The sequence below is a fragment of the Schistocerca gregaria genome, chromosome 8, assembly GCF_023897955.1.
Source record: "Schistocerca gregaria isolate iqSchGreg1 chromosome 8, iqSchGreg1.2, whole genome shotgun sequence".
Classification (NCBI taxonomy): domain Eukaryota; kingdom Metazoa; phylum Arthropoda; class Insecta; order Orthoptera; family Acrididae; genus Schistocerca; species Schistocerca gregaria.
The window spans coordinates 264,739,731-264,764,165 of NC_064927.1; the positions used below are offsets into that span (position 1 = coordinate 264,739,731).

The 24,435-nt window shown below is 41.8% G+C and overlaps 1 protein-coding gene across 4 annotated transcripts in view; it reads right to left on the minus strand.

Moving 5' to 3' along the window:
- The window catches only part of LOC126284289 (ankyrin repeat domain-containing protein 50-like), a 136,301-nt gene that overhangs the window by 23,455 nt on the left and 88,411 nt on the right, over window positions 1-24,435 (minus strand). For all 4 annotated transcript variants that reach the window (XM_049983116.1, XM_049983115.1, XM_049983117.1 and 1 more), the window contains one exon: window positions 2,313-2,472. In XM_049983116.1, coding sequence (XP_049839073.1) covers window positions 2,313-2,472 — 160 coding nt within the window. The remainder of the gene's footprint in view (window positions 1-2,312; window positions 2,473-24,435) is intronic.

Below are 24,435 nucleotides of genomic sequence, written 5' to 3' on the forward strand. Positions count from 1 at the left end.
ATATCAGGTTTTGATTTTGGCAGCAGATCGTAATACACTGAAGCACCAAAGAAACTGGTATAGGGATACATTTTCAAATACAGAGGCACGTAAACTGGATGAATATCATGCTGCGGTCGACAATGCCTATACAAGACAACAAGTGTCGGCACAGATATTATATTGGTTACTGCTTCTACAATGGCTGGTTATAAAGATTTAAGTGAGTTTAAATGTGGTTTTATAGTCAGCGCACAAACGATGGGACACAGTATTTCCGAGGTAATGATGTAGTGGGTATTTTCCTGTAAGACACTTTCACAAGAGTATTGTGAATATCAGGAATCTAGTAAAACATCAAGTCTCCAACTTCACTGCAACTGGAAAAAGATCCTGCAAGAACGGGAATAATGACAACTAAAGAGAATCACTCAACGTGACAGAAATGCAACCCTTCTGCAAATTGCTGCAGATTTCAATGCTGTGCCATCAACAAGTGTCAGTATGCAAACAATTCAACAAAACATCATCGATATGGGATTTTGGAGCTGAAGGCCCACTCGTGTACCCGTGATGACTGCACAACACAAAGTTTTACACCTCGCCTGGGCCCATCAACACTGACATTGGACTGTTGATGACTGGATACGGGTACAGAGACAGCCTGCATGTCAGCAGGAGACTGTTTAAGCTGTGAAGGCTCTGTAATGGTGTGGGGCATGTGCAATTGGAGTGATATGGGACCCCTGATACATCTAGATACGACTTACAGGTGACATGTACGTAATCCTCCTGTCTGATCGCCTGCATCCATTCATGTCCAATGTGTATTCCGATGGACTAGGGTAATTCAAGCATGACAATCCAACACCCCACACATCCACAAAGGCTACAGAGTGATCCCAGAAACACTCTTCTCAGTTTAAACACTTACACTGGCCAGGAAGCTCCCAAGACATGAACATTATTGAGCATATCTTGGATGCTTGCAATGTGCTGTTCAGAAGAGATCTCCACCCTCTCATAATCTTGCTTATTTATGGAGAGCCCTGCAGGCTTCATGGTGTCAATTCCCTCCAGCACTACTTCAGACATTAGTTGAATCCATACCACATTGTGCTGCGGCACTTTTGTGTACTCGCATGGGCCCTGCACAATATTAGATTGCTGTACCAGTTTCTTAGCTCTTCAGTGTACATGTCTTTTGTAACAGTGTTCTATCAAGTGTAACCCCTAGATATTCCTGGTGCCTGTTATGTTCTGAATAGCCTTCTTTCAAAGTAGAATGTGGTGCCATTTTTCAACAGGACAATGCTCTTTACCACACGACATTTGCCTTTACAGCCTGTATAGTACTGAGTTACTCCCATGGCCAGCAAAATCCCCAGATCTGTCCCCCAATAGAACATGAGTTGACTACCTTGGACAGACATCAATTCTGTCCCTCTGTGAATATGGAGGATCAGTCATGCATGTAGACCACAGGGGTATAAGATCACACTTTTAAACTGGCATGTTCTTTGTAAATCTAATTTGATATTTTAATCATTGAATTAACACTCAGTACACTGTCAACCTGTGAGGCCCCATTTTGTTTTCTCTTCCTCTCCGGGGGGGCCTTCACTTTTTTTTTTTTTTCCTTCTCAGACAGTGTATGTAGGCAGGATTGTGAAAGAGCAGTCATAGTTGAATCTAAACTGAGTAAAAGACCCATCCAAGAATAGAGAATTACGTGAATGAAGTATACTAAATAAGTGCCACAACTTAAGGGATGGTAAAAAATGAGCAAAATAACTTATCTATGTAACATAATATATTGGTAATTCAGTGTGGAAAAGAAAAATCAGTAACATGATAAGTCATTTACCTGTAGCTGACTGATATGAGGCAAATACACACAACAGTTTGGAGATATAACTGACCATTTTTGTTTAGTGATCACTGTAATTCTTTTCACTGAAATTTTAACTAATAGGCAATAATGAGACTTATGTGAATCATTTGATGGATCTACTACAGTAGTTTCTGGCTGAATGTTTAATTCAGTCTCTTTTTGGCAGCATTAATAATCCTCATAATAATATTGCAAACAGTTATTGTGTATGTACATTTGACGTCATTGAAGTATTTTTTCTGAAATTTTATGATTAATGTACAAAGAACATTCTTGTTTTCTTCCAAAAAGTGACTTACTGAACAATCATTCACATTTCTACACACTAAATTACCATGAAAATGTACTAAATAATTAGGAATAGCAGAATATACAAAGAGTTGGAGAGAAACATTAAATTCTCAGAGAAACAGCCATTATTAGAACACATGATACTTACGTCAAACCCAGATCACGAAGGTCATCCTCAGTCAGCTGATTGAACTTGTTTACATCAATGTTATGTTCAATAAAAGTTGGAATATACTTGCGGAGATCAAGACCAGCAAGTATGAGGATGACAGTGCGTAGACTCGCATTCTTTAACTTTGATCTGAACTCTAAAATAGAAATAAGCAGCCAGTTTGTTAATATTTTTGTGTACTTATTCTCAGCACAATGTAATGTGTACCCAGCAGTAATATTTTTCACAAAAGTGCAATTAACCTCTATTCTTTCAAGCATGTCATGCCTTTGCAGTGCATCAGAATTAGAATTTTATTGTCTTGTTACATACAAATTTAAATCATTGATACAATGTACAAAAACTCTTCATACAAAATGGCAAATTCCATATTGTATTTATGACATTTTTAACACAAGTGATACAACTAAGACATTAACCATAACCTCAAATACCAAAAATAATATTTAATTTATAACTTCCCATAAACTTTAAATATTACTGTACAAAGATAAGGTTAGCATCACTTAAGATAATTTTTAATGTATAATATCACTTCTGCACAATTATAGATGGTAATTTTCTTTTAATCAATACTAAATCCATGCTGTGGTGTCAGCGAGTAGTATCTTCATCAGAGAAATGACACTAAATTTGCTTCACATCTTACTGTACTTATATCTGAATAATGTTTCTTACAAATAATCCTAGAATATATGTAAGATATGTACCTCATAAACACAGAGTGAGGAAAAACCTGTAGGCCTCTAAACCAAAGGAAAGAAGATGAGATTTTTGTCCCATTAATGTCAAGATCATTACAGGGAAAAAAAGTACTATCAAGTAGGGAAAGGACACAAGCTGTGCTCTTTCATAGGAATAATCATGTCATTTGTCTTAAGTGTTTTACAGATCACAGAAAACCAAAGATTTAACTGCTACTCTCTCAAATACAAATCAGTGAACCATCTTACATTTTAAAATCCATATCTTAGACATATTACACCTACACTCAAACAGTGGCTTTTCAAAAATCCATGTGTTTTATTTTAAACAGTATTTCACTTTTCTTTAAAAGTTTTATATTCAATTTACAATATTTTTATTCCTCTAAAAAACTTCCAACCCTTAAATCAGAAAAGTGCCTAAGTTGAAGCTACATATGTTCAAAAATACAGGACTGTAGCTGACTGAGGTCTTCGGCGACCAGCAATATTTCACACCGTGTGTGTGTGTGTGTGTGTGTGTGTGTGTGTGTGTGTGTGTGTGTGTGTGTGTGTGTGTGTGTGTGTGTGTGTGCGCGCATCACAGAAATCACACAACCAAATACGATCAGCATCAGAAGTTATCGATAGTGAATATTAATTGTCAATGGGTGAGCAAATAGCATTAACTATGTCCTTCTGTATGACCAGAAAGACTGCAGTATTTCAAGCAGAAACCTCTGCATCCCTAACAAGGGCTGTTCAAAAAGTATCTGACCTTATTTTTTATGCATTAAATGTATTCGCAATTACTAATAATGGCTACCATCAGCTTTAGAATGGATTGAAGACAATGAAAATTCATGCCAGACAGTGACTTATGGAAGTTTGGGTCTAGCAACGAGTCGTGCAAGGATAGCCAAATGGTAAGGTGACCACTCGCTACAAGCAGGAAATTCGGGTTAGTGTCCTGGTCTGTCACAAATTTTCATTGTTATGCCATTCTACAGCTGATGGTAGTCCTTATTTGCTATTGTGAATACAATTAGTGTATTTCATAACAGCTGTAGTCGCCACAGTACCTGTTCCTTTTGATGTGCTCGCATGTCCAAAGGAACTTTGCATCGTAATCAGAACAAACAGACACAGACACTGCAATATTGTATTATTTTTTTATTGTTGAAACCAACAATGGCATCAGGACATGTGTGCTCTCTATGTTTGTAGGCCTATGCAGTGGGCAAGCACAATTCTTTCCATGGTTGCAAAAACAGTCAGTCGCTGGCTACCCATTGCCAAGTGAACATGTGTAAGTGGTAATAATCAGATTCTGAGTTGTGGACAAAATGACAAAAAAAGAGGAAGAAAGCTTGACAATCCTCAAGCTGAAACACACTTCAAGTTTCGACAAATATTTTAGGGAAAAGGAATCGGTACCACATTGATACATAACTGGTAGAACTGCTTCAAAGGTGGCCACTCATCAGTCAAAAGAAAATCACATTCAGATAGAGATAGACCCTCAACACACAAATGAGGTAGGTCGTTAATGATCACTTACGGATCCTGGTGATCCAGAATAGTTGAATTATGATCAGATAACATGCAGATCAGGTTAAAATTAGTGTTGGACCATTCGATCCATTTTAACAGAACATTTGGACCTATGGAGGATATTAGCAAAATTTGTACCAAAGTTGCTAACAAATCAGCAGAACAACTTCATTTGGAGATTGCACAAGAAATGCTGGATACTGTGAACAGTAATTCCAACTTTATTAACACAATTATCACTGGTGCTGACTCTTTGATTTTTGTGTATGACCAAGAAACAGTGTTACAGTTGTCGCAATGAAGGCATCCACCAACCCCGAGACCCAAAAAAGGGAAGCAGGTCCACAGCAATGGGAGTCATTGCTGACTGTGTTACTCCAACAGTGTGGCCCATCATAAGTATGGCCCAGAAGATACTGTTGTCATAAGGAGTTCTACCAACAAGTGCCGGCCGCAGTGGTCTCGTGGTTCTAGGCGCGCAGTCCGGAACCGTGCAACTGCTACGGTTGCAGGTTCGAATCCTGCCTCGGGAATGGATGTGTGTGATGTCCTTAGGTTAGTTAGGTTTAAGTAGTTCTAAGTTCTAGGGGACTGATGACCACAGCAGTTGAGTCCCATAGTGCTCAGAGACATTTGAACCATTTATACCAACAGGTTCTGTGTCACCTTCATAAGCAGTGCACCACAAACAGCTGGACTTGTGGGCAGCAGGCAGTTGGCACCTTCACTGAGATAATGCATCTGCTCATCTTTACCAGAGTTTTTTTTTGACCAAACAACTCAGCTGTGGTTTGTCAGCCTTCCTATTCCCCTGACCTAGCACTGACTGACTTTTGGATATTCCCTCAACTGAAAGAGACTCTGAAAGGGACCAGATTTCAGATCTGGGAAGACCTTATGCAGAATTTCATGGAGCAGCTGCACATTGTACCAAAGGAGAATTTCCAGCAATGCCCCCGGCAGTGGCTGCAACTATGGGAGAGATGTGTAGAAGTTGAAAGAGACTACTTTGAGGGTGACTATTGTCAAACAATTGTGTCTGAATAAAAATTGGTTTTATATATAAAAGCTGAATACTTTTTGAGTAGCCCTCAAAAGATCACATGTTAATTTAATGTTACTTGTTTTCTTAATAACACCATTCCAATAGCTGAAAGTGTGCCAATAACTCAGTTATATTGCACAACATGGCCAGTGCCAAGGCAATATTTCACAGCAACTGATTTGCTTGTCTGTTGTAAGCAAGTGTGATGAACTATTCCTCCATGACCCTGCAGCTCTGACCAATGTGTCACATGCCATATCTTCAGAGTATTACATCTGCCTTATGCAAACCAAGAGATGAAGATTGACAACATTCTGAAGAAAAGTATTTTGCCACAAGAGACTATCAAGAGTCTTAAACCTTATTGTGCTTTGTCTCTTTTGCCCCCATGCCCCTCTTACTTCCCTTCTCAGATTGTATGGCCTTCAAAACACCCACAAGGAAAGGTGTTTCTCACAGGTCTATTGTCAGTAGCATTGGTGCTCCAATGAACAGTTTAGAAGATCCCTTATCTCCAACAAGCAGTAGTTATTCAATGACCAGTTCTATGAAAGCCAGCTAGAACAGTGATAGGGAACCCTTTGCGACTACTGTGATGTATCTTTCCTTTCTAGTAGATATAGGAGAGAGACATTTAAATTTCAATAAAAATGTGCAATGGATGAATAAAGGTTTGCCTGGGGAAAGACACACTACAAATGTGATAGCACAATGTGGTTAGTAAATAGTAATATTACACACATCAAGATACAATCAAACGTTCTACTGTATGGAATTGCCCTCATTTAAGATTGTATGCCATCACACATGATCTTTTGAAGTATCTGACCCTGGTGGCTATCCAGTATCATTATCGTTTGGAGGCTCATTGACTTAAAATATCCTGACGTCTGTGTAAAATGCGGTAATGAATACTAATTTAGACATCATAAGATAGATCCACAGGTTCGACCTGTGGAAACCACAGGTTCGACCTGTGGAGAACAAAACACTTTAACAACATGATATGATAAACAATTGGTCAGTCTGCCTTCAAACAATGTGACAAAATTTCCTGATATATCTGCCTGAAAAATATAAGATCATCAAATAAAATTAATGTCATAGCAGCAATAGTTTTCTGCAATAATTGCAGATACCACTACTCAATATTAAAATTATTAGATACTACACAGAAATGACAACACCTGCCTCTTAATCTATCAAGTGACAGAACAAATGTGAGTAGCCAGAAGAGGAAACCTCAGCTTCCTAATATGTCATTTATTTCTAAGTAAAAAAGATGAAAGCAATGCAGATGTTACTTATTACACGTTACGCATATTGTTTGTGACTTACAATTAACATTCATTCTTCAATCATTGATACTACATACATTTTGTGATATAGTTTCTTACAGGTTGATGGTTTCTGTGTCAAAGTAGTAAGAAAAAAGCTTTTTATAGGATATGTTTCACTGGTCCCCTGAATTCTGAAGTTACAACTGAACAACATTTCACTTCCAGGATTCAGTTTAAATTAACTAAATGGAAATGGGGTATGTCCACTTGACATATTTACACAGTCTTTTGTTCACACATTTTCCCCAATTAACAAAATAGGACTTTCTGTGCAACAGATCTGAACATTTATTGATTTACTTGGGAAGTCTGGAATCATTTTTATGGTAGCCTGGGCAGATATTTTGTCTTGTTGACCTATCTTGGTGTGAGATTGAGGAAAATCAGATCTTAAAACCCCAATCTGATCCTTCAAATTACCTCCATATTTTCAATACCTTTTGATTACAATGTTTTCAACAACTACAATCCTTTATGCAACACCTGTATATGGACCATGGCACCAGGCCATCAGCATGCTACACTTCAAGTAGTCCACCAATGACAGCTGAGTAGACCAGCCACCAGAGGCCACCTATGGTGGGTCACAAGACTAGTTCACACTGCATGACATTTGCTGTGCTGCCTACCAGAGCCCTACTCTATACAAAGGCTATGCAGCTGGCTCTCCCTCTCAGATTGTGTTGTTCTACATATTTTACTGTTCCTAGGTTTGTAGTTTCCTTGAATGTGGATCAGTAAACTGTTGCCCTGCTTTACAATTATATTGGTGACAGGTGTGGCTTCCACTTCTGTGTGCTCAGTCTAATTGATTGTTCCCCTAGTTCTCATGTTCATGGAGGCAGTGCTCAAATCTCTTCTCAAACAGCAACAGGCTCCTGCAGTTGCTATCGCAAACTTTCATCCAGACTAACTTCACTGGCTCCCCTGCCATCAGCATTCCCGTCACCCTTTCCCATTTACAATTATGGGCCAAAGACTGGGAAGCTTACAAGAAGTGGCTGCAGCAACACTTCCTCACATTTGGTATCACTGATGCAAACATATGTAATGCTTTGCTCCTTTCTTTTATTTCTCCTCCAGTTTACCACTTGCACCAAAACGTTCTGCTCCAGGAACATGTGTTGCTTTCAATCAATGAAATGTGTAGGTTGTTGTCAAATTATAACTACAAATGCATGCATACCAGTGCAGTGTGTATAGAGTTATATCATTGTCAAACAGGCCCACCATTCCTATGACTTGGGAGGCTGAACTTCATACTCTCAGGCACAAATGTCATTTACCAATGTTGATTAGGATTCCTATGCTGATTATATAGTCCATGACAACATCATTCAATTAGTTGCTGACTAGGAGATGCACCAGCACACACTACAGTGAGAGAAACCATCTTTGGCTAAAGTGTTAAATACTGCTCAGTCTTTCAAGGTACCTTGTGCTGTTGGTGATCAATTGAGGCTTGGTGGAAGATTGCTATAGTGGCTCTTGCTCCTTTTTATGACGCATCAGTCATGGCTCAGAGAGGAAGATGATGTGGCAGCCATACAAACATGGCCCCCACACTGTACTGGACAGTGACATGACAAAGAGGAGGAGGAGGAGCAGCAGCAGCAGCAGCAGCAGCAGCAGCAGCAGCACTCCCATCTTACCCATACTGTTTCATGCAACATGATAGGGCTACATGCTCTATGCACTTGGCGACCTGCAAGAACAGGACTTGCAGCATCTGTTAAGTTCCTGGCTCTCTCCAGCAGATATGGAAATGGATGGTAATTGTGTGTCTTCATTGCTTATAAATAATAGCAACAGTTTATTGAAGTGCAAGTGATGGGCAAAGGGCTCTGACTACAAGTGGACAGAGGTGCCAAACGTATGTGAAATTGGGATCTCCAGCATTGTCTCCAGTTACTCAACACATGGTGAGTTATAACAGGCAGCACATTCCAATTCTGGGGATATTTACAGCTCCCACTGTGTATAAATCTGCAGTTCATGCCTTGACCTTTCTATATGATACTGGCACTGACAATTTGTTCACACTGGATGCTTTCAGTGCTTTTTGTTTTTCCATTGGGAACATATACACCTAGTGTTCAACTAGATCCCTGGATTCTGTGTGTTCTGAGTTCTTGTTTCTTGTTTCAGATGGGTCAGATTGTGTCATTAACTTTATGGCTGACATTATCCTCAAAGCTAGGGCCTTGTTGCACTATTTCAATGTATGACCTATTCCAGTGGCCTCACATAATCAGCTGAAATCAGAATTAGACAGGCTGACATCACTGGGGGTCATATGGCTTATTACATAAAGTGAGTGGTCCCCCCCTCCCCTTCATGACTGTTAGAAAACCAAACGGTTGGCTTCACCTTTGTGGTAGCTTTAAAGTTTACATTAATTCTATTATTCACACCTAACCTTTGCCCCTTCAGGGTGCGTTATCAGCCAAATTCTCTGTGGGCTAGTTTTTCTCTAAAATTGATTAATCTGAACAAATTTATATGTTCTCCTTGTGATTAACATGCCCTTTGTGCTTCATCAATATCAGCACCTCTCATTATGTGTTGGTAGTACCCCTGAAATTTTGAACAGTTTTTTTTAACAACTGACAATGTCTGTTCTGTGGTACATACACTATCTTGATGTTGTTGTTGTTGTTGTTGTTGTTGTGGTCTTCAGTCCTGAGACTGGTTTGATGCAGCCCTCCATGCTACTCTATCCTGTGCAAGCTTCTTCTTCTCACAGTACCTACTGCAACCTACATCCTTCTGAATCTGCTTAGTGTATTCATCTCTTGGTCTCCCTCTACGATTTTTACCCTCCACGCTGCCCTCCAATACTAAATTGGTGATCCCTTGATGCCTCAGAAGATGTCCTACCAACCGATCCCTTCTTCTGGTCAAGTTGTGCCACAAACTTCTCTTCTCCCCAATCCTATTCAATACTTCCTCATTATTTATGTGATCTACCCATCTAATCTTCAGCATTCTTCTGTAGCACCACATTTCGAAAGCTTCTATTCTCTTCTTGTCTAAACTATTTATTGTCCATGTTTCACTTCCATACATGGCCACACTCCATAAAAATACTTTCAGAAATGACTTCCTGACACTTAAATCTATACTCGATGTTAACAAATTTCTCTTCTTCAGAAACGCTTTCCTTGCTATTGCCAGTCTACATTTTATATCCTCTCTACTTCGACCATCATCAGTTAATTTGCTCCCCAAATAGCAAAAATCCTTTACTACTTTAAGTGTCTCATTTCCTAATCTAATTCCCTCAGCATCACCCGACTTAATTCGACTACATTCCATTATTCTCGTTTTGCTTTTGTTGATGTTCATCTTATATCCTCCCTTCAAGACACTGTCCATTCCGTTCAACTGCTCTTCCAAGTCCTTTGCTGTCTGACAGAATTACAATGTCATCGGCGAACCTCAAAGTTTTTATTTCTTCTCCATGGATTTTAATACCTACTCCAAAATTTTGTTTTGTTTCCTTTACTGCTTGCTCAATATACAGATTGAATAACATCGGGGAGAGGTTACAAACCTGTCTTACTCCCTTCCCAACAACTGCTTCCCTTTCATGTCCCTCGACTCTTATAACTGCCATCTGGTTTCTGTACAAATTGTAAATAGCCTTTTGCTCCCTGTATTTTACCCCTGCCACCTGTAGAATTTGAAAGAGTATTCCAGTCAACATTGTCAAAAGCTTTCTCTAAGTCTACAAATGCTAGAAATGTAGGTTTGCCTTTCCTTAATCTTTCTTCTAAAATAAGGCGTAAGGTCAGTATTGCCTCACGTGTTCCAGTATTTCTACGGAATCCAAACTGATCTTCCCCGAGGTCGGCTTCTACTAGTATTTCCATTCGTCTGTAAAGAACTCGTGTTAGTATTTTGCAGCTGCGGCTTATTAGACTGATTGTTAGGTAATTTTCACATCTGTCAACACCTGCTTTCTTTGGGATTGGAATTATGTTCTTCTTGAAGTCTGAGGGTATTTCGCCTGTTTCACACATCTTGCTCACCAGATGGTAGAGTTTTGTCATGACTGGCTCTCCCAAGGCCGTCAGTAGTTCCAATGGAATGTTGTCTACTCCGGGGGCCTTGTTTCGACTCAGGTCTTTCAATGCTCTGTCAAACTCTTCACGCAGTATCGCATCTCCCATCTCATCCTCACCCACATCCTCCTCCATTTCCATAATATTGTCCTCAAGTATATCGCCCTTGTATAAATCCTCTATATACTCCTTCCACCTTTCTGCTTTCCCTTCTTTGCTTAGAACTGGGTTTCCATCTGAGCTCTTGATGTTCATACAAGTGGTTCTCTTTTCTCCAAATGTCTCTTTAATTTTCCTGTAGGCAGTATCTATCTTACCCCTTGTGAGATAAGCCTCTACATTCTTACATTTGTCCTCTAGCCATCCCTGCTTAGGCATTTTGCATTTCCTGTCGATCTCATTTTTGAGGCATTTGTATTCCTTTTTGCCTGCTTCATTTACTGCATTTTTATATTTTCTCCTTTCATCAATTAAGTTAAATATTTCTTCTGCTACCCAAGGATTTCTACTAGCCCCCGTCTTTTTACCCAACTTGTTCCTCTGCTGCCTTCACTACTTCATCCCTCAAAGCTACCCATTCTTCTTCTACTGTATTTCTTTCCCCCCATTCCTGTCAATTGTTCCCTTATGCTCTTCCTGAAACACTGTACAACCTCTGGTTTAGTCAGTTTATCCAGGTCCCGTTTCCTTAAATTTCCACCTTTTTGCAGTTTCTTCAGTTTTAATCTACAGGTCATAAGCAATAGATTGTGGTCAGAGTCTACATCAGCCCCTGGAAATGTCTTACAATTTAAAACCTGGTTCCTAAATCTCTGTCTTACCATAGTATATAATCTATCTGATACCTTTTAGTATCTCCAGGGTTCTTCCATGTATACAGCCTTCTTTCATGATTCTTAAATCAAGTCATATTAATTGGTGCATCCATGGAAGAGTGTTTACACAATGTATGCTCCTTGTTTACAGTCTTGGGTACTGTGGGATTAGTGTGCAATTTGGCTACGCCACACTTCTTTCAGTGATCCATTGTCTATTTGTGGTTTGAGGTTTATCGGGATGGTGTAAATCGCTTACATCATCATGTCACCTCTATCACAGCTCTGCCTCACCCTTCCATCGCCAAATAACTCCAAGCAATTTTAGGTAAAATTGCATACTATCACAAATTCATTCTGGATACAGTCACATTGGTCCATTCTCTTCATGAATTCCTCCACAAGGATGTTCCTTTTTCGTGGGTCCAGTCTGTGAGCAATTGCTGATAGTACCACCTGGTCTTTGTTTCAGATGCCTCCATAGTGTTTTTTTTTTTTTTTGTTATGGTTTTAGGGCGCAAAACTGCTACAGTCATTAGCGGCCGGTCTGTGACTTAGGAAAAGGTAAAAAAACGAAACTGGAAACCAGCAGCAATGGGAACGAAACTCAAAACGGAAGGAAGCTTCAAAAACCACTATAGAAGGGGGTTGGTTGTCCCCAAAAAGAGCTTCAAATGACTGACGTCATCCCACTGGTACTAAAACTCGAGAACGCGATTGGCTAAATGCAAGTCATCTGCTAAAATGGAAGATATATCAGGCGACAGCTGTAGATGGGTGTGTAACAGAGCAAAATAGGGGCACTCAATTAAAAGGTGTCTTACCATCCACATATGAGAGCAGTGGGGGCAGAGTGGGGGAGGATTGCCACTTAAAAGATGTCAATGGCTAAAAAGACAATGCCCTATCGAGAGTCTAGTTAAAATTGCCTCCTCCCGACGCGTTCGGGAGGAAGAGGCCCAAGCACAGGGAAGAGCTTTCACGTCCTCCAATTTATTATTGGGAAGTGTCGACCAATGTGCGTGCCATAAAAGAACAACACAACAACATAAAACACTCCATAGACCGGCGAAGGGAATCATGCAAATAGCTGGCCGAAGAAGAGAGACTGCAGCTTTGGCCACTATATCGGCCGCCTCATTTCCACAGATACCAACATGTCCTGGGATCCAGAGGAACGCCACCATGACACCCCCCAAGTGGAGCAAGCGTAGGCAGTCATGAATCTGGTGGACCAGGGGGTGGACAGGGTAGAGAGCTTGGAGACTGAGGAGAGCGCTGAGAGAATCTGAACAGATAACATACTGTATCCGCTGATGGCGACGGATGTATTGGACAGCCTGGAGAACAGCGTAAAACTCCACAGTATAAACTGAACAATGGTCAGGAAGCTGAAATAGATTTGGGGTGTCGCCAATAATATAGGCACTCCCTACACCAAACGATGTTTTTGAGCCATCAGTGCAAATAAATGTGGCTTCCTTCATTTGTGCACATAGAGCAGAAAATGCCCTACGATAAACAAGTGAAGGGGTACCATACTTGGGAAACTGAAAGGTCACGGAGCAGGCAGGTCCGGGGATGGAGCCAAGGCGGTGCTGTACCCCAAGTTGTCAAGAAAGTTTTAGGAAAGTGGAAGGAAAGAGAATGGAGCAGTTGACAGAAGCGGACTCACGGTGGTAGTAGGGAGGAAGGGCAGCCTGCATACCCTAAATCCAAGGAGGCGTCAAAAAAATGTCATGGGCCGAATTAGCAGGCATGGAAGACAGATGGCTAGCAAAACGACTTAGAAGAACAGCTTGCCGATTGAACAGCGAAGGTTTAGCAGTCCAATAATCCACCGTGGTGGAGAGTGTCGAGACTCCGAAGAATGGACTGCCGATCAGAGGAGTAAACTATGCTTCCATAGTCCAATTTCGAGCGCACTTAGGTGCGATAGAGGCAGAGAAGGACCACTTGGTCCACTCCCCAGGAGGTACCCATTCAGTATACAGACGGTGTTGAGGGATTGCAGACAGCGAGCTGAAAGATAGGAAACGTGGGAGGACCAGCACGAAACTCCATACGACGCCAAAAATTAACACAAACGGTCTTACTGGGAGAAAAATGGAAGCCAGTTTCGATGCTCCAAGAGTGGAGGTAATCGAGACAGCTTTGAAGACATCGTTCAAGAAGGCTGGTCCGTTGAGAGCTGTAGTAGATCGCACAATGGCCCACAAAGAGGGAGCCCGAGACATCCGGAAGGAGACAATCCATAATTGGATTTATGGCAATAGCAAACAGTACAACACTTAGCACAGAGCCCTGGGGTACCCTGTTTTCTTGGGAGAAAGTACGGAAGAGAGTAGTGTTCAACCGCACTTTAAATGTGCACTCTGCCATAAATTCGTGAAGAAAAAGGGACAACCGACCACAAAAGCCCCAAGAGAACAGTGTGTGACGGATACTGTCCTCCAACATGTATCATATGCTCTCTCCAGATCAAAAAATATTACTACTGTTTGGCGTTTCTGGAGAAAATTGTTCATGATATAAGTGGAGAGAGCAACAAGATGTTCAACTGCAGAACGATGTTTTCGGAAACCGCATTGGGCAGGTGTTAAAAGACTGCGGGACTCCAGCCACCAGGCTAAATGGAAAGTTACCATACGCTCCAAAACCGTACATACACTACTCGTGAGAGAAATGGGGCGATAGCTAGAGGGAAGATGTTTGTCCTTTCCAGGTTTCGGAACAGGGATGACGATAGCTTCCCGCCATCGTCTGGGAAAAGTACTGTCAGTCTAAATTCGATTATAAAGGCGAAGGAGGTAACGCAGACTATGGTACGATAAATTCAGCAACATTTGAATGTGGATACCATCCAATCCTGTGGCAGATGAGCGAGAAGAAGAGAGTGCATGTTGTAGTTCCTGCATGGAGAAAACAGTATTGTAGCTTTCGTGATTTTGAGAGAAGAAAGAAAGAGGTCGCACTTCCGCTGCACGTTTCTTCGGGAGAAACTCTGGCGGGTAATTTGAAGAGCTCGAAATCTCAGCAAAGTGTTGACCCAATGAGTTAGAAATTGCGACAGGTTCCACTAATGTATCATGCGTGACTGTGAGCCCAGAGACCGGGGAGAAACTAGGCGCACCTGATAAACATCGAATCCATCTCCAAACTTCCGAGGAGGGAGTGAAGGTGTTAAATGAGCTCGTAAAGAAGTCCCAGCTTGCCTTCTTGCTATCACGGATGACGCGATGGCACCGTGCACGGAACTGCTTATAGCAGATACAGTTGGACAAAGTAGGATGGTGTCTGAAAATGCGAAGAGCACATTGCCACTCACGTATTGTGTCACAGCATGCTTCGCTCCACCAAGGAACTGGGGGCGCCGGGGCAATTCGGGGGTGCGAGGTATTTAACATTCCGCAGCTGTAAGAATAACATCTGTAATATGAGTGGCCTCATCGCCGACGCTAGGAAAGTGACTGTCATTGAATGTCACTAGAGACGAAAAAAGTGTCCATCGGCTTAGGCAAACTTCCAGTGTCTCGGGCGCATATATGGCAGTTGTGGCTGCAATCGAAGGACGCATGGAAAGTGGTCACTCGAGTGTGTATCAGCAAGGGTGAACCATTCGAAGCGCCGAGCTAGAAGAACAGTACCGACCAAAAGGTACAAATGAGAGTAATTTGTCCTGGAGGCAGACAGAAGTGTAGGGTCCCCAGTGTTGAGGCAAACAAGATCTGCTTGGTGGAAGATGTCTAGCAATAGTGCGCCACGCAGACAAGGACGTGGAGATCCGCAAAGCAGGTGGTGGGCATTGAAGTCCCTAACCAGCCAATAGGGGGGCGGAAGCTGACCTAGATGATGAAGGAGATCAGCTCGTGCCATTGGTGTGGACGATGGAATGTATACAGTACAAAGAGAGAAGGTGTATCCAGAAAGGGAAAGACAGACAGCAACTGCTTGGAAGGAAGTGTTTAAGGGGATTGGGTGATAATGGAGAGTATCATGGAGAAGAATCATGAGTCCTCCATGTGCTGGAGTGCCTTAAACAGAAGGGAGATCAAATTGGACTGACTGAAAATGGGGGAAAACAAAGCGGTCATGGGGACGCAGCTTTGTTTCCTGAAGACAGAAGACGACCAGCGAGTAGGATGGTAAGATCGTCGTCAGTTCATCCCAATTGGCTTGAATGCCGCGGATATTCCAATGGATAATGGACATAGGGTGGGCAGAAAATGGAAGAATGTGACCAAGGCTGCCGTCAACTCAACGACTGCTCAGAGCTTGCGACCGACAGCGTGGAATGGTACTCAGCCAAAGGCAGAAGATCCTGATCCATAGGTTGTTCAGGAGCAGCTCCTGCCACCAGCAATCTGCTGGTTGATCGGCCGCCAGAAGTGCACCTCGGCGACACAGAAGAGGGCCAAGGGCGGTTACCGCCAGGTGGTGCTGTCGACGAGACACGCCATGGCAGAGAAGGAGAGGAACTGGGTTTCTTACTAGCCTTCTTGGAAACATGATGTTTAGATGAAGGAGAAACCGATGGTTGTGAAGTTGGGGTATGTAAAAAATCTTCACGAGTATGCTCTTTTTTGGAAATCCGGGGGTGTGACTTTTGGGCTCGAGATTTAGCAGAACCCGATGAAGGGTGAGCAGGCAAAAGTGGGGAGGTTGAATGGGCGACCTTTGCGCTGGCCGATCTGACGACCATGTCACTAAAGGTGAGATTACAAGTCTGCATGGCCGCCTCCTTTGTTGGCCGAGGAGAGGCAAGGACAGTGCTGTATTTTCCTGTCTGAGGCACACTGGCCTTTCAACTGGCAAATAGTTTTCGAGCAGCAAAGGTTGACACCTTTTCCTTCACTCTGATTTCCTGAATGAGCTTTTAGTCTTTAAAAATGGGGCAATCTCGAGAGGAAGCAGCATGGTCACCCATACAGTTGATGCAACGAGGGGATGGAGAGTGGACAAGCACCCTCATGGACATCCTTGCCACACTAACACATTTGGCCGGGTTGGAACAGGACTGGCTGGTATGATTGAACTGCTGACACCGATAGCAACGCGTAGGGTTTGGAACATGGGGGTGAACGGAAGTTATCTCATGGCCCGCTTTTCTGTTCGATGGGAGTTGATCTCTGTTAAATGTCAAGAAGACAGTAAGGGTTGGAATGATGTTCGTGTCAACTCTTTTCATGATTCTATGAACAGCCGTTATGCCCTGGTCAGACAGGTAGTGTTGAATTTCCTTGTCGGACAATCCGTCGAGGGAGCGTGTATGAACGAGTCCACATGAGGAATTTAAAGTGCGGTGTGCTTCCACCTGGAAAGGGAAGGTGTGGAGCAGTGAAGTACGCAGCAATTTCTGTGCCTGGCGGGCACTGACTGTTCCTAACAACAAGGTGCCATTCCGTAATCTGGAGCAAGACTTTACAGGACCTGCAATTGTATCGACACCTTTCTGAATAATGAAAGGGTTGACCATGGAGAAGTCGTGACCTTCGTCAGACCGAGAAACAATGATGGATGAACTGTCTGTGGCTGAGACTCAGTGAACTTACATTGCGGAAGAATCTCCCATGATTATCGGCCTCTCCGATGACGCGCTCCTCCCTTGTGGGGGCCCTCTCTGAGGGCACTCCTGCCTTAGGTGATTGTTCACACCTCCCAAGAAACGGACGGAAGGACCAATCGGCACTTTTGGAAGGTATCAGCTTGGGTAATCACTCCTCCCAGGGCCTGACCGTTACCAGGGAGTACGCAAGTGTCCTACCTGTCTACCCGAGGCAGGGAATTACACGTTACCCCGTCACCGGCTACGCATGGTAATGCATGGGTCGGCCTTCAGACATGCACAGGGAGGAAAAAAGATAAAGGGAAAAACAAAGAAAGGGAAAAACAAAGAAAGGGAAAGGAAAGAAAGGGAAGGAAAGAAAGGGAAAGGAAAGAAGAGAGGTCTCAAACGGCGCAGTGGAGAAAAGGCTAAAGAGAAGAGGTAAGGAAAAGAGAAGGACAAATGAAGGATGAAGACTTTCAAGCAGAGAAAATGAAGAATGTGTTACATTCTCGAGCATCTGTCTACATACATAGGCATAAAACATACTCCCAGAGGGGGAGAAAGGGAAGGAAAGAGGTGGAGGTGAGATGGGGGGGGAGGGAGGGGGGCGAAGATGGGGGATGGGGAAGGATGCGGAAAAGGAAGGTATGCAGCCCGGAAAGGAAGGAGGGCCACATTAGCTCTGGGTCCCATGCTCGCTACGCACGTATCCACAAAAGAGTTGTGGACCCCCTGGAGGGATGCCTCTTAGTGTGGCTCAGGGCCATTCTTGCACATTGCTATGAGTATAGTTCTGAATGTCTGATAGCTTATGCACCTAAAATGCTTTAAGAATGTACTTGCTATCATCCATGCCCTCAAGAACTTTAATTTATTCTCATATGGGTCTAAATTTCATCTCAATACAGACCAAAAACCCTTGGTTTCATTGTTTAATATTTCTGCTTCATTGCCTGACAAAGCAGCACATTGCATCCTGTGTTGGGCCTTGTTCCTGTCTCAATACAACTATGAAATATATTTTTGGCCTCTGCACAGCATGCCAAGAATGATGATTCACTGTCCTGGCTTCCAATGGGGCTGGACCCTACTTTTGATCAGGATGAGCTCTTTTGTTTTCACTTAGATGTTGAGGTGCAATGTACATTGGAAGGGTTCCCTATTATGGGCTACCAGTTCACAGTTGCTGTTGCCCCTGCCAATTCAGTTTTGTACCAGGTTGTTTGGTATTGTCAGCAAGGTCAGCCTCCAGGCACGGCTTCTGAATCTTTATGAACAATTTCCACCTTGTGGATGTCTCCGTCGTCTGTTCTCCTCCAGGACCTAGCACTTTAACACATGCTGTTGGCCCTTCCCATGATGCTTTGCTGCCACCTGTGCTTCCACTGCTGTCTGGGCCAACACCCTCAGGTCCTTCACCAGTGACAACCCCAGCACCCCATCTGAGCAGCCAGTGCCAGCCCAGATATCAAGATGCTGACAGCATCCGTATCACCAGTCCTTCCTGATGGTATTTCGACGGAGGGCAGTTGCTGCGTGTCTCTGCAGATTTGCCATTTCTGACCGCGCTCATCAGTTCTGGTCTGGAAACTCACTCTGCCACCATCATCACTATCTGCAGTGCCCACTACAGCACCCACAGATGTGTCATTGTCATCAGTTGCTCTGATGCCTGCATCAGAGGAGTGTCCTTTCCAGAAGAGGGGAGGGGTACTATTGCAATGTACACAACACCTAAATACGCATTGTGACATCGGGCCAATGGCACTCTACACTTCAAATAGTTCGCCAATGGTAGCTGCACAGGCCAGCCATCAGAGGTTGCTTGTGGTGTGTTACAAGACTACTGTGCACAACTTGACATCTGCCACACAGCCTACCAGAGCTCTCTATATATAAAAACAGCACAGCTGGCACTATCTCAGAAACAGTACAATAATCAGTAGAAAACAAACTGTTGGTGGTTTACTTGAACGTGGCTCAATAAATTGTATTCCTTAGTGGCTGCACTATTGGCCATATCTAGCTTTATGATGAGTGCATTTACATCAAGTGAATAATAATAATAATAATAATAATAATAATAATAATAATAACAATAACAATAACCAAGTTCTTGATCTGTAAAAAGACAAAGAATAATTTTAATTCTCCACTTGCCAGGCAGCAAAAATTTAGCTTTTGCATGGGTTTTCTTGATATTTTGAAATAGTTCATTGGCATTTAATGTTTATTTATAGTGTGGTCATTAAGTTTATTACATTTTGAACCATGTCTTTCTGTTTTAACCTACCCATCTATTAAAAGTTAATGTTTCAATTTAAGTGTCTTATACAATTTTGATTTCATTTCATATTTATATGAGCATGGTTTACATAACAAGATTTTATCATTGTATTTCCATGTGGCATGCATGCACAGAATGCTGTGATGTCAGCAAGATGGGACAGCTGTCCAGCTGTCGCAGTTGCTAGTACTGCAGAGTCGTGGTCTGCTAACATCAGCATGCTTGGTCACTCTTCCCCATAGGATTAAATAGCCTCTCATCAGGATTGGTCACAAGCAACCGTTGTACAGCAGCACCAGTTTTCTGCAGCATATGATCTGTTTACCATACACTCAGACTCAATGGTGTTAATACACCAATTCTTTGCATTACAATATGTCACAATTCTTTCTTTTGTGTGTGCACCTCTCATCAAGTTAATGCTTCTGCTTTTCAGTGAGGAATCGTCTTTAATCTAAAGGCATTTACATTCAGTCCATCCACTGCATAACCTGCCATTGGATATGCTCTACACTTCACAGTTCGAGATCACAAAAGAAGGTGACCCCTTCACAAATTTTTCCATCAGTTCTCTGTGCAATTGCACATGCATTAACTTTCAATTGTCACTGACATGAGCCTCCACAATTGACCTATGTGCATTGACACAAATTCCTTCTCCATATTATCACATTCACAATGACTTTTTCCTGCCTCTGTTCTGACCCTGATGTTCTAAACACTTTTTGTGTTGTCAGTCCCTGTTTTTATCCCCAGTAAATCAGAATTTTACTTTTATTAACAATAAGTTTGAAGTTTTCTTATATATTTTAATACATAATAATTTTAACATTAATATTTACATGGAAATTTTGGTATCTGAATATTTATTTCTTTGTCTTTCATATATGACCAAGGACCAGATATACACAGATTGATTTTCATATTCCCTTTCTTTTACTTTTAACCTCCTTTTCATTGTACACACACCAAAAAAAAAAAAAAGTTTTGCACCACCCCAGTTCCCAGAGCTCCTGAAGATAGACATTGACTGTGGGTATTGTATCACAGACAGTCCCTTCGACGGTTCAGAGACATCACTAAACCTGCCCAAAAAGTAAACAACCGTGCATGAGCAGCACCTATTAGACGGAGGGGTCCAACAGCCAATCAGTTCCAGTCATTCCACCAGGCAGGAGGTACACAGTTTGTGTTTTCTGCAGCTCAACCATGCTGAGACAGCCAATACCACAGTTCGATCATACGCGCATTGTTACTTTGTGCCAGGAAGGGCTCTCAACAAGGGAAGTGTCCAGGCACCGCTGAGTAAACCAAAGCAATGTTGTTCGGACATGGAGGAGATACAGAGAGACAGGAACAGTCTATGACATGCCTCGCTCAGGCCGCCAAAGGGCTAATACTGCAGTGGAAGATCACTACCTATGCATTATGGCTGAGGAACCCTGACAGCATTGCCACCATATTGAATAATGCTTTTTGTGCAGCCACAAGATGTCTTGTTACGACTCAAACTGTGCACAATAGGCTGCATGATGCGCAACTTCACTCCGAACATTCATGGTGAGGTCCATTTTTGCAACCACGACACAATGCAGTGTTTTACAGATGGGCCAGAAACATGCTGAATGGACCGCTCAGGATTGGCATGTTCTCTTCACCGATGAGTGTCTATGTGCCTTCGACCAGAAAATCGTTGGATACGTGTTTGAAGGCAACCCAGTCAGGCTGAACGCCTTATACACAATGTCCAGTAAGTGCAGCAAGGTGATGGTTCTCTGCTGTTTTTGGGTGGCATTATGTGGGGGCCAACATACGCCACTGGTGGTCTTTGAAGGCACCGTTACAGCTGTACGATATGTGAATGCCATCCTCCGACCAATAATGCAACCATATTGGCAGTATATTAGTGAGGCATTTGTCTTCATGGATTACAATTCTCACCCCCATCAAGCATATCTTATGAATGACTTCCTTCAGGATAACAACATCACTTGACTAAAGAGGCCAGCCTGTTCTCCAGACATGAACCCTATCAAAAATGCCTGGGATAGATTGAAAAGGGCTGTTTATGGATCATGCGACCCACCAACTACTCTGAGGGAGTACACTGAATCACCATTAAGGAGTGGGAGAATCTGGACCTACAGTGCCTTGATGAACTTTTAGATAGTATGCCATGATGAATACAGGCATGCATCAATGCAAGAGATTATGCTACTGGGATTAGAGGTACCGATGTGTACAGCAATCTGGGCCACCACCTCTGAAGACTCGCTGTATGGTGGTACAGCATACAATTTGTTGTTTTCATGAGCAATAAAAATGGTGGAAATGATACTTATGTTGATCTCTATTCCAGTTTTCTGCACAGGTTCTGGAACTCTCTGAACTGAAGTGATGCAAAACTTCTTTTTATATGTGTGTATATACATAGTTATCCATACAGTTATATTACAATTCTATTGGAATATCCTTACTCATTGCCACAGGTAACAAACACTCTACTTCTGTGGGATTAATGCATATGATAAATGCAAAACAAACCACACATCGGAAGTTTCTGCAGTATCACAAAGGTGCTTGCCCTATTTGTAATTTGTCCCTGAATCTTCAAGCCCAAAAGAAGACCATCATAACCCATTTTGTTTGTGGAAATTTTAAATTACACAGACATGAAAATAAACTTAGAAAGTCACTAACTAGTTGTAAAATTTCCTCTCCCTCATGTATTTGTGTAGATTATGTACGTGTTCATTTATAGTTATCTACATTTGTTTGTTAATTTTCTGGAATTCTCTCGTTATTCCAGCCTTGTGATTTTACTCTTTTGAAAGTATTTAAAACGTTAAATTAAGCCCATGTCTTGAGATGCAGTTCATCAATTTCTGCTTTATACTCACAGAGTGACAAGGTCATGTCACATTACTGACAACTGTATATTACTACATTCACTCAGTTAGAAATCCATGTAAAATACAAAATTAGTGCAACCAATATTATTTTTACTTCTTGGTACTGTGCTGCTTGCACTGCATCTATAATCTTCTCTACACTTACATACTAAGACAAATTCTTACAATAAATTACACAAGAAACGTATCCTTAAATTTCAGAAAGTTCATCTATTCATTAATCTATTTGCAACATAAATTACTTAATATGGTTTAAATAAACATCATCCTCACAGGTCTTAAGTATTTGTACCTTAAATCACAGTGTTCAAGAAAACACGATCATCTGTTGTTGGTAACGTATTTACACATTGATGCATCTGTGTTTTGGTAGTCATTGGCATGTGAAATTCTGATATATACTCTATAAAGTTTCATCTCTAATCCTTGTAAATATTTACAATTACAAATAAAAAATAAAGAAATTATAAAATTTTGTCGGGACTACATAACTCCTTAGATCTTTATGAAGATATAATCCTTTTATTTTTTTAAGTCTGGATATGCTATCAGGTAACATCCTCTATGAGAGATTCTTGCCACTCTAAATTGACCATTATACATCAATTGCCATTTCTTATCCTCCTCCATCCTTAGTAAAGGTTTTGGAATAGTTCTAAGGAGCATGTTGTCCCATGGGTTAATCTCTCATGTTTTTTAAACTTTGTATCATAAGAATCTCTTCTTTTCACCCTCCACTGCACATCTTTCTATGGGATTTCTTTAAATCTTGGCACTTCATCCACAGCGTACGGTAAGTAGATAAACAGATTTCATTGGAAGCTACCTCCACATCTACATCTACATCTACATCTACATCTACATGACTACTCTGCAATTCACATTTAAGTGCTTGGCAGAGGGTTCATCGAACCACAATCATACTATCTCTCTACTATTCCACTCCCGAACAGCGAGCGGGAAAAACGAACACCTAAACCTTTCTGTTCGAGCTCTGATTTCTCTTATTTTATTTTGATGATCATTCCTACCTATGTAGGTTGGGCTCAACAAAATATTTTCGCATTCGGAAGAGAAAGTTGGTGACTGAAATTTCGTAAAAAGCTCTCGCCGCGACGAAAAACGTCTATGCTGTAATGACTTCCATCCCAACTCGTGTATCATATCTGCCACACTCTCTCCCCTATAACGCGATAATACAAAACGAGCTGCCCTTCTTTGCACCCTCTCGATGTCCTCCGTCAATCCCACCTGGTAAGGATCCCACACCGCGCAGCAATATTCTAACAGAGGACGAACGAGTGTAGTGTAAGCTGTCTCTCTAGTGGACTTGTTGCATCTTCTAAGTGTCCTGCCAATGAAACGCAACCCGTTATAATGTTAACCATTAATGATCCCAGATTTGTCATAAAAGACATTAATGTGTTTCATTTGCAGATCAGCCAATTTGGCTTCTTGTATAGCATTGAGGGATCATGATTGTGCACAATGGTCTGAATGTGATCCAGTTAGATTCCACAATGATGTTATAAGCCCATGATATTGATTTGCCAAAACAGTGTGACTGCGTGTCACTGATTTACTGTAGTTCCTTCTGTATAATGTTTATCCTGTTTCCTTGGCTGTATCTGTTGTGCTGTGCTTTAATTTCTAACAGATCTACAATGATTTCCTCTCCATCAATTGTCAAAATACATTTACCATGTGAGAGACCAATGGTACAGATCCTCTCACAAATTCAAACCCAATTATGCAGCTCACAATTAAGCCTTTGATGAGGAATGTGCATTTCTTTGCTCCATTACCTGTATTCAGTTTACCTGAACCTGCCATTTTATTTTACATTTG